Source organism: Sinocyclocheilus anshuiensis, unplaced genomic scaffold (genome assembly GCF_001515605.1).
Source record: "Sinocyclocheilus anshuiensis isolate Anshui unplaced genomic scaffold, SAMN03320099.WGS_v1.1 scaffold51, whole genome shotgun sequence".
NCBI lineage: Eukaryota > Metazoa > Chordata > Actinopteri > Cypriniformes > Cyprinidae > Sinocyclocheilus > Sinocyclocheilus anshuiensis.
In genome coordinates this window covers 4,983,546-4,995,408 of record NW_015548296.1, presented here as the reverse complement: position 1 = coordinate 4,995,408, position 11,863 = coordinate 4,983,546, and the positions used below count along the sequence as shown (strand labels likewise).

The 11,863-nt window shown below is 40.6% G+C and overlaps 1 protein-coding gene across 1 annotated transcript in view; it reads left to right on the top strand.

Moving 5' to 3' along the window:
* Positions 1-3,338, top strand: part of LOC107655966 (histone-lysine N-methyltransferase 2D-like) — an 11,315-nt gene extending 7,977 nt beyond the window's left edge. The window contains exons 6-12 of the mRNA XM_016443600.1: positions 130-317; positions 400-462; positions 753-965; positions 1,036-1,168; positions 1,266-1,451; positions 2,509-2,823; positions 2,921-3,338. Coding sequence (XP_016299086.1) covers positions 130-317; positions 400-462; positions 753-965; positions 1,036-1,168; positions 1,266-1,451; positions 2,509-2,823; positions 2,921-3,338 — 1,516 coding nt within the window. The remainder of the gene's footprint in view (positions 1-129; positions 318-399; positions 463-752; positions 966-1,035; positions 1,169-1,265; positions 1,452-2,508; positions 2,824-2,920) is intronic.
* Positions 3,339-11,863: the final 8,525 nt, after the last annotated feature.

Here is an 11,863-nt window from a genome sequence, read left to right as displayed (position 1 = left end):
TCTCCTGCTGGAGCAGGGGGAGTGCCCTCTTGAGGACCAGACACAGGATTTCTTGGACCTCACACTCAATTCCCGGATGTCTGCCTGATGACATTTTATTACGTAGGAAGGCTAAATTATCCGGGGAAGGTCCTTGAGGGAGCCTAGCTGCTTTGTGGAGTTGGTGCTTGTGAACAATGATTCACCACTCACCGTCTTCAATGCCAACGAGGAACTCACCAGCCCCACTCTCAAACCAGAGCCTAGCCAGCCTTCACCCAGTGAAACGGAGCTAATGCCTGGAGCGGGAGCCTGCCGTGACCAAAGCACTGGAGTACGTAGCGCAGATTATTGCCCCGGAGCTCAAACCCAAGAATGAGTCTGACCAGGTGTGTGAGCCAGCTACAACACTTGTCCCAGTGAGGATTCTCGTGGAGTACGAGGGCAAGGAGGAAGGCCCCGCCCACATCCCCGCCGCCGAGGGTGAGCTGCAGCTGGCATCTATTGATTTTCCTTTGCTTTTTGACCCTTTATTTTCCTCATCTCCACCCAGCCTTATCGATCTGGTTCTCCCAGTCATGCATCTATTGAATTTTCGCTGGTTCCATCCAGACCTAAATCCTATGTGTCTCCGCTGGTTTCGTCCAGCCCTGACCTTTCTGAATCTCTCATGCATACACCCATCCTACCTATCCCACCTTCGCCTTCTGGTTCTGTCTCTCTCTCAACCCCTAGTCTCTTACCTGTCTATCTGTCTCTTCACTCTCTGCCAGCTGCAGCTTATGTCACTCCAGTCCAGCCTCAAGAACCATCACCTCTACTTTGGCCTGTTATTCTGCTAGCCCTGCTGGACTTCCTAACCTCTTCAGTTCAGCCTGAGTCCTGCACCTGCCTGCCACCACATCTCACTCCGTTCAAGCACTCTTCCCCAGCTCCACTGCTGTCCGTCACCACCTATGCACAACCCTCAGCCAGTTCTCACCTATGTGGGACTGCATCGGGGCTTCCTACCATCAGCTCTGACTTGGCGTGAGGTTCCCCTGTCTCTGCCTCCAGCCACAGGATCCTGCACTCCACCTTGGTCCTTCGACCCTCAGACTCTGCCTAGGCTCCTAGCTCCATCGTCTCCACCGTGGCCCGTCATCCCATCTTCTCCACTGGGGTCCCTCATCCCTCCGGCTCCACCTTGGTCAGTCGACGACCATCTGCCGCCTCGGGACTCCACTCCTCCGACTTCGCCTCATCACTTTGTCCCTCTGGCTCTGTCAGACTCCTTCTTCCCACAGGCTCCACTTTCGTCCTCTGGCTCCACCATGGTCTTCCAGATCCCTGCCTCCACCTCGGTCGCCGGAATCTGCTGCTTCGCCTTGGCCCTCCAGATCCTCACGGTCGCCTAGGCTCTGCGACTGCTTGGCTCTGTTTGGGTCACCATCCATGTCGCAGGAGCTCACACCCCTGGATACTCTGCCAAGGTTTCCTCCATGGCTCCTCCCTCCTGCGACTCCGCCGTGGGCCTTCGTCTTGCCTAGGCTCTGGTGGTTCACCAGCTGTCTCCTCCGGCTCTGGCCCGCCATCCATCTCAACACACTGCTGGCTCCTCGCTTCCCTGGTCCTGCCTGCTCCATCCTCCATCCCTTTGCCGTCTCCTATTTTTTTCTGCCCGATCTTATCTTCCCTGTTGTCTCCAGTCACTAGGCACCATCCCTTCAACTCTTTGTCGGCACGAACACATTCACACCTAAATCGCATTCTTTCAGTACACTGTAAAAAAATTATTATAACAAACATGTAATTTTCTGCCAGCAGATAGGCTCCGCCCACAACAAACGAATGGTGGGTGCTGAGTTTCTCACAGTACGCAGCGAGGTTTCTTCTCATCTGTCGTCTCTTGTCATTGCTGCACAGATAATACACAACACAACGCTGACGAGGTGCACACACTACAAAACATTCGGTGAGGAGGCGTTCCCAACCATCAGACAAAATACGTTTTCTCTCAAATTCTCGTGAGAATTTACAGCGATTATAGGCCATTTCTTGATGCATCAAATAAACAGTCATGCTCTTGCCAAAGCATTGTCTAAGACATTGTACGTTTAATTTGATCGCCTTTTCTCCGTTTATACCATCTGTACTGTGATTGGCTGGATTAGCTCCACCTTGTCATTGTGGCGCTCACATTACGAGATCGCGTGGTGATAATATTAAACAGGTTTAAAACATGGCAGCGTCTGTGATAGCTCGAGACCGGTTCGGATCACGTTGCTGACCTGCTCATACTTAACGAGCTTCGGCGACCGCAACGAGCACCGATTTGGTCACGATCCGGGGGTTTTGTCGCAGACTGTGGAAATCTGTCCGCGACAGCAAAATCCAGCCAAAAATCCTGTAGTGTGAGCCTGGCTTATCTGTCACTACATTCCGCCAGCTGCAGCTTATGCCACTCCTGTTTAGCCTCAAGAACCATCACCTCTACTTTGGCCTGTTATTCTGCTAGCCCTGCTGGACTTCCTAACCTCTTCAGTTCAGCCTGAGTCCTGCACCTGCCTGCCACCACATCTCACTCCGTTCAAGCACTCTTCCCCAGCTCCACTGCTGTCCGTCACCACCTATGCACAACCCTCAGCCAGTTCTCACCTATGTGGGACTGCATCGGGGCTTCCTACCATCAGCTCTGACTTGGCGTGAGGTTCCCCTGTCTCTGCCTCCAGCCACAGGATCCTCCACTCCACCTTGGTCCTTCGACCCTCAGACTCTGCCTAGGCTCCTAGCTCCATCGTCTCCACCGTGGCCCGTCATCCCATCTTCTCCACTGGGGTCCCTCATCCTTCCGGCTCCACCTTGGTCAGTCAACGACCATCCGCCGCCTCGGGACTCCACTCCTCCGACTTCGCCTCATCACTTTGTCCCTCTGGCTCTGTCAGACTCCTTCTTCCCACAGGCTCCACTTTCGTCCTCTGGCTCCACCATGGTCTTCCAGATCCCTGCCTCCACCTCGGTCGCCGGAATCTGCTGCTTCGCCTTGGCCCTCCAGATCCTCACGGTCGCCTAGGCTCTGCGACTGCTTGGCTCTGTTTGGGTCACCATCCATGCCGGCATCGTCGCAGGAGCTCACACCCCTGGATACTCTGCCAAGGTTTCCTCCATGGCTCCTCCCTCCTGCGACTCCGCCGTGGGCCTTCGTCTTGCCTAGGCTCTGGTGGTTCACCAGCTGTCTCCTCCGGCTCTGGCCCGCCATCCATCTCAACACACTGCTGGCTCCTCGCTTCCCTGGTCCTGCCTGCTCCATCCTCCATCCCTTTGCCGTCTCCTATCTTTTTCTGCCCGATCTTATCTTCCCTGTTGTCTCCAGTCACTAGTCACCATCCCTTCAACTCTTTGTCGGCACGAACACGCGCTTTCCCGGAAGGGGGCGATATGTCACGGTTTTGTTATGTCTGTATCTTCTGTGACCTAGTTTTCTCCTCATTTGATTCACCTGCCCTTCATCAGTTAAGTCATTACCTTCTGTGTCTTTATATTACCCTCTTGTCTCTGTTGGTTGTTCAGTCTCGTCAGTTTGTGGATCCTTGAATGTGTAGTGTTCCCCTGACATTTGGATTATTAGAAGATATTGAACTCTTCTTCATCGTCTTGCCTGCCTGTGGATTAATAAACACGCCAATCCGTGACAGGGTATGAGTCATTTTCAGGGACCAGAATATCATAGAGAAATAGATGTGTGCTGTTTTGACTAGGACCATTAAGAAACCATCCATATGCAGAAATATGTTCTGTGTGTTAATAGTCTTTTTATTTTCTCACAGATAAAATTGTTGGCACCACATGATAAAGCTATTTCTTGAATTAATCTATGAATCTATGAATTTATGTCCTAACCATCCAATCAAAACCATGACAACTGACAAACAACAGGAGATTTTGTCAATCATTTGAGCTGTGTCCTAAATTGCATTCTTTCAGTACACTGTAAAAAAATTATTATAACAAACATGTAAGTAAAACAAAGATTATCAGAGTACGTTTTACAAGAAAATACTATTTGAGTTTTTCTGCTTCAAAAATGTTTAATTTAATGTGCTATATGTAATTTCTTTGTAATTAGAAAATTATTTACTAACAAAAAACAAAAAAAATTACTACGAGTGAAAATTGTTTTACCACCAAATTGTTTTTTTCAGTCTAGGTCCAACATTTGGTTTGAAACTTACTTCGCGAATGTTCAAAATGTATGTTCTATAAAGTATGAATAAGGGTAGCACGACAGAAATTCAGATGTATTACATCCGCCATGTTATCACTGTCACATGACCTATAGTAAATTGTCCATTAAAAGTACAGTAGGCAATTTCGGAGAGGCTAGCAATGCCAAGCTAGATTTGAAAGCATAAGATCCCACCCTCCCTGCAAATCACTCTCCAAAGCCATGCCTCCTCCAAAACACATGAAGGCCCTCCCTGCAAATCACTCTCCAAAGCCATGCCTCCTCCAAAACAGATGAAGCCGCACAGACAGACCAGAGGCAAACCAGCGACACAATGAGAGGCGGCGTTGGGGGAGGGTTGAATGCAACGCTGTCAGATTACCTCATGTCTCATTCAACGGCGAGAAAACTTTACAGTACAAAGCGCATAATATTACAATAATAACACCTTCCATTCTCGCTCCATCTGCAATAGCATAATGGAATGAGCTGATGGCGTATCATGTCTGCGCAAGCAGATGTGCAAATACATACATTGACAGGCAGGTAGGACAGCCTATCGTAGCCCTCTGACCAAGAGATATGATTGGACAAACATTTTATTGTCGGACACCTTCCTCAGATGATATAAATACATATAAACACATTTAGACCACTTAACTTAGTGACTGCTATCGGAATGTAAAGAGACTTTTAACCAACATAACAAAAAATGTTTTTAAACCAAATCACCTATACTGCCTTTAGAATCTCACCTGACGTAGTAGGTCACTTGAATCCTTTTTACTTACTGTTTAATGACTACTATTTGAATATACTTGCATACTGTTTTTTACATTTTATATAGTACGGAAGAAGCCATATTCGGACACAACATTGGTTTCTATTTCTGGAGTCTTGAACTTGGTAGCCACGTTCACTGAAATCTCATTGGGCCAAAATCTTTTTCCTCAAAGCTGTACAATGAATATCATAAATCTTGTGACTGGCTGTGACTGTGTCATGTTACGCCACATTACTGCTTTCATTGTTTACAAATTGCTTGTCGTGGGAATCTTATCGCATTGCGCCTGATTAGGTTATGATGAAACAGATTAACAATCCCACAATTATGATTTGTTTACATTTCCCACACTTTCAAAGGAAGTTGGTGCCAACATCTGGCCAAGGAATGATGAATAAATATTTCTCATTCCAAGTTCCATTATCAAAATGATTGCATTCCTTATATGAGGTCAGCTAAAAATAAAGCCTGTTATTTCTGAGGAACAGTTCCCAAAACCATAAAAGAAAAAAGGCAAACACATTTAAGGTAATGTCACAGTTAAATAAACTCTGCCAAAAATAAATAGATTAACCTATGTCTCTATAAAATATATCTATCCATATATACAATATCCATCTCTGTAACTGTCCCAAGAACAGCTTGTGTCCAGACAGACTGTAGATCAAACACACAGAAACTCTCCCCTCTTAGAGGCCAGCAAGAGGAAAGAATGAAAGATACCGAGAGAAAGTCTTGACTGATAAAAAGTGAAGGATTTAATTCATTAAAATGACAGAATATGAGAAAAAAGCAAGCAGCCTCATTAGAGTGTGAGATTGAAGTAGGACAGTATACAGCTTTGATGCAATTGAAGCAGCAAGAGTTGTGTAAACAGAAAGGCCGATCTTCTGAATGCCCACACATTCATATCTGTGAAGCGACCATTAAGTCACAATAGATTTGCCCTCTGCTTTCGTGCTTCTGCCACAGAACATTAACTAGTACAATCATCTTTGCTGTTTTTGTGAGCACATGTTTTTCTCATATCAGAGAGACACAACACAGTTCAGGGGATACAAAATGATACGTAAACCTCAAGATTTTGCCCTGTGTTTGATCGCTCTAAAACTCAATTTCTGAGTCTTGCTTGTCACACTGCACTGTTGATGGGCAGCCTCTAGCCAGTGATGTGGAAATGATCTCCTGCACACTAGAGACTTAGAGGTGAAAGTATTCAGAGAAGTTTGCCAAATTTTTTTTTTTTTTGATGAACCAGTATTCCCACTGTCTTGGTAAACCTGGATATAGGTAATTTACTAGTATGATTAGACCTGAAGTCAGAAAAGTTGTGTAAATTAATCAAATACAAAAGATTCCGCTCTTAAAACTGAGATTTATATTTACTGTAAGTGTCCTCACACTGTATAGTTTATTTTTTGCAGATCAATACTTTTTTTTGTCCCCATATAGAACTGTCCTACCATGTCTCCATGGTGTATGTCTTAATACATTAGATAAAATCCTAAACTCTCACTGTGTAAGAATAAAAATCATATAAAATAACTTTTGTTAACTTTCTTCTCACTTTTATTAAGTGAGCATAGCAATAAATTTGAAATAATTTTACTACTTTGGTTTGGATGATGATTACATTAGAGTCTATTAAGACTATTAAATGATTACCAACCAAAGTATTCTTTGTATTCAAAACATGCTTTGTTTTGAGTATTTTTTCATGAATTACATTAGATTAGAAATATAAACTGAGTAGAAAATTACAGCATCCAATAGACATACAGTAATTATGATGTGAAAGCAACTGTGCAAACAAATATTATAATAGTGAAATAAATATTCACCCTGCCTACTGTCCAAATGCATGTCATAGATCTTACTGTGAATGATTCATCCATGCATGTTTATTTTTTTTAATTTATTACATTTTTTTCAAAATGCCAGTGAAAATGACAGAACTCTCCAATCAATGAATCAGTTTAAACTCCACCCATTCAATCTTGCATTCATCTGCCTCTATTGTTAAGTGCAACACCCACATCTCAACATCCAATCAACAGCCGAAGCATTAAACCAAGTCCCCATTCTACATTTTTCACCATGATTTCAAGTGTCTGAGTCTAGAACACACTTTCATGTAAATTCTACTCAGATTTAAAGAACTGGTCATGTTTTCTTTAGCTTCCATCAAGATCATTAACTGTAATCAAAAGCAACTAAATCCATCAGCTGTTTGAGCTGTAAGGGTAATAAACAAAGAGTTTTGATTTACTTGAACTCATAAGTGAACATGCATTTTACCTCTATGATAGAACTGAAGCTTCCATCTATGTTTCCCCCCTAAAATTGTCAATATGAGTAAACAGAGCTAGGTTTTGTAGGGATAGTTCAGACAGTAATGGTATTGGAGAGACGTGCCGTCCAGCACAGGCACAGTGAATTCTGGGCACGCAACCCACTGGGGCTCTTGTGCGGCACACAAATGGATGAACTGGCAAGACATTCTGTCAGGGCCATTTTTTCAAAGAGCTGTCAAAGCCCATTGATGTGATGCCTCTGAAACAGTAGGTCGAGCAATGTCTCACCTCAGCCTTCTGTGCAGGTAAGGAGCGTATGTCTGTCTGCTGTTCAAGAGTAAACAATATGCCTGCTTTCAACAATATTACCGGTTATGTTATTCTTGGTGCTTCTCCAATTTCATATCACATCCGTTCTCATTCTGATCACTTATTTTACTTAGAAGGAGATTATGGTTTTTGGTGCCAATGGCTACTAATGGCCATTGTATTAAATTATGCCGAGAAGTGATTTAACGTGGGAGAATGGTATAGTGCTTTAATGCCCTGAGAAATATAAACCGTCAAATTTAGTTAATTTCTTCGTGGGCATAACCTGTAATCTCATATTTCTCACGTGATCACAAGGGCTTCATATTACACGGCAGTGTTTCCTGCAGCAGAAGCGAAAACGAAACAACCTGTGTAGTCTGACAAACAAACGATTCCTATGAATCAGTTTCTTTAAAGATTTAGGAATAAACCATTTCAATCATTTTGATTCACTTACTGAATTTATTGACTGTTAACTTCTTATATGGTAATGTAATAAAATTGATATAGACCTACCCAGCGTAATAATATGACAGGGAAAATATGAAAACAAGAAGCAAAAGAGAACAAATGTGTTCTTTGCCATATGTTAATATCCCATTGAATGTCTGAGGTGAAATAGCTGTACATATACATATTTTTTGAAAATGTATGATTTCTAAAACAGTTCTAAAGTAAACACAGTTCAACAACAAATGCAAACACAAGCTTCCAAAAGAAAGAATATTTGCATTTTCTGCCTGTATATTCATTGTTCAGTGCTATAAAAAGAGCACACATATGTAAAAATCATGAAAATGCGTATCATATGTAAATGTCATGAAAAGCAGACAGCAACACATTGATTCCATCTTGTTTTATTTGGATTCGGTGCGTTTTCTCTCCCTGGGGGACTGAATGTGCAGGAAGTCCTCACAGCTGCTATATCATTTGATGGAATATTTCTTTGAAGTAATGCCAGGATGAACAAGGAACTGACTATTACTATTAAAGCTGATGTTCTCTTCTTTGTCAGTATTAACTCATGATACAAAACTAAAGCAAAATAAGCCTTGACTAAATCTCTGAATGAGGTCTATTTAGAAAAATGATGCTGCGTATGGGCTCCACAGGATCAAATGAATTAGAATATACATTTATTTCCAAGTATCACAAAACAATATTGACATATATTTCATTTAACTGGAGCATTTTATCTCTAACACCAACATTCAGTTTACAGACTGATAATCTTCTCAATTAGTTTTTTTTTTTCAACTCTATGCAATCCACGCAAGCCAAACCTAAACACTAATAGAAATGTATAGCTATTGGAATGGTTTGTTTTGGTCTTTACATGCCTCTAAAAGTAAACTGAACTTAGCCAATTGCATTTCTGCTATTTGAAAAAAAAAAATGTCAACGATAAATAAAATCTTTAATGAAAAATAATAAAATATTTAGCTAACAAGTTATTAGAAATGTACTACTGTCATTTTGAAAAACCTTTCTACAATTTTCAAGAAAATTGTACATTACAAATGTCATGTTGTGTAACCATCAAGTACAAAGTAAAAACATATTTTCTCTACAACTTAAAGCTGCTGTCCGTAACTTTTTTTGGTTAAAAATGATCCAAAATCAATTTTTGATCAAGTTCATAACCACCCAGTGTTCAAAACGATCTCCTTACTTTAGCCCAATTCACAATGGCTTATAATAATATTTTCTAATTTGAGTGGTACTGGTAGGAATTCGCAGGAAATTCGAGCATGCCACCACATCATGTCTCGTCTGTAAACACAAAGAAGTTGTCCCGGCTAGTAGGCTATATCTGCAGGTGGCGGATCATTTATAGCCTTTTTTCACAGCAGCTGGAATAATTACATTTATAATTTTGATGGCCGATTGTAATTCAGAAAGGATTAACCGTCAAATTTAGTTAATTTCTTCGTGGGCATAACCTGTAATCTCATATTTCTCACGTGATCACAAGGGCTTCATATTACACGGCAGTGTTTCCTGCAGCAGAAGCGAAAACGAAACAACCTGTGTAGTCTGACAAACAAACGATTCCTATGAATCAGTTTCTTTAAAGATTTAGGAATAAACCATTTCAATCATTTTGATTCACTTACTGAATTTATTGACTGTTAACTTCTTATATGGTAATGTAATAAAATTGATATAGACCTACCCAGCGTAATAATATGACAGGGAAAATATGAAAACAAGAAGCAAAAGAGAACAAATGTGTTCTTTGCCATATGTTAATATCCCATTGAATGTCTGAGGTGAAATAGCTGTACATATACATATTTTTTGAAAATGTATGATTTCTAAAACAGTTCTAAAGTAAACACAGTTCAACAACAAATGCAAACACAAGCTTCCAAAAGAAAGAATATTTGCATTTTCTGCCTGTATATTCATTGTTCAGTGCTATAAAAAGAGCACACATATGTAAAAATCATGAAAATGCGTATCATATGTAAATGTCATGAAAAGCAGACAGCAACACATTGATTCCATCTTGTTTTATTTGGATTCGGTGCGTTTTCTCTCCCTGGGGGACTGAATGTGCAGGAAGTCCTCACAGCTGCTATATCATTTGATGGAATATTTCTTTGAAGTAATGCCAGGATGAACAAGGAACTGACTATTACTATTAAAGCTGATGTTCTCTTCTTTGTCAGTATTAACTCATGATACAAAACTAAAGCAAAATAAGCCTTGACTAAATCTCTGAATGAGGTCTATTTAGAAAAATGATGCTGCGTATGGGCTCCACAGGATCAAATGAATTAGAATATACATTTATTTCCAAGTATCACAAAACAATATTGACATATATTTCATTTAACTGGAGCATTTTATCTCTAACACCAACATTCAGTTTACAGACTGATAATCTTCTCAATTAGTTTTTTTTTTTCAACTCTATGCAATCCACGCAAGCCAAACCTAAACACTAATAGAAATGTATAGCTATTGGAATGGTTTGTTTTGGTCTTTACATGCCTCTAAAAGTAAACTGAACTTAGCCAATTGCATTTCTGCTATTTGAAAAAAAAAAATGTCAACGATAAATAAAATCTTTAATGAAAAATAATAAAATATTTAGCTAACAAGTTATTAGAAATGTACTACTGTCATTTTGAAAAACCTTTCTACAATTTTCAAGAAAATTGTACATTACAAATGTCATGTTGTGTAACCATCAAGTACAAAGTAAAAACATATTTTCTCTACAACTTAAAGCTGCTGTCCGTAACTTTTTTTGGTTAAAAATGATCCAAAATCAATTTTTGATCAAGTTCATAACCACCCAGTGTTCAAAACGATCTCCTTACTTTAGCCCAATTCACAATGGCTTATAATAATATTTTCTAATTTGAGTGGTACTGGTAGGAATTCGCAGGAAATTCGAGCATGCCACCACATCATGTCTCGTCTGTAAACACAAAGAAGTTGTCCCGGCTAGTAGGCTATATCTGCAGGTGGCGGATCATTTATAGCCTTTTTTCACAGCTGGAATAATTAAATTGATAATTTTGATGGCCGATTGTAATTCAGAAAGGATTATGTGTTTATGAAGCGACTGAAGTTAGATTATACTCCAGTTTTAAATGTGCATCTGATTACAGATAGCCTACGTGGAATTTCACAAGATCTGTATTTGAAATAGAACTAGTTCTAAGTAAGAATAATTTGCTTTTTGGGTTAAAAATAAAAGAATTTCTTCATATGAAATTCGAATGGTATGACAATTAGAGATTACTGTACAGAAATGGAAATCTACGCTAATACACACTACATACACGTATAGTCACGCAATGTTGATGTTGTTAACATTAAAAATTTAAAAACAGAGTATAACAGTAATAATAATTTGCACGGTTTGAAGTGATATGAGCTAATTAACCGATCGTTAGATTTAGTAACCATTGTAGCGCAATTTATTGCAATGCTTTTTTCCTCAGCTGGTCAGAACAAAAGGGGTAGACTTGTTACTTGCTTGTTCAGATGACAATATCCAGTGAAAATGCTTATTTGGGTCATATATTCCAAGACGTAGGCTAGAATCTGTGATTCCGAAGTACAGTATCCACACCGGTGCGGTGACTGACAGCCACACATACTCCTGAAAACATTAGATTCATCCGCGCTGGAGCCGTGCCGGTGCACAACTCATGCAAAGAAGATAATTCCGCAAATAACTGCAATTGCAGGTTTCAAACAGAGAGGCAAAACTTATGGACTGCAGCTTTAATTGTGCAGCCCTACTTAGAGTAATAAATAGTTCACCCT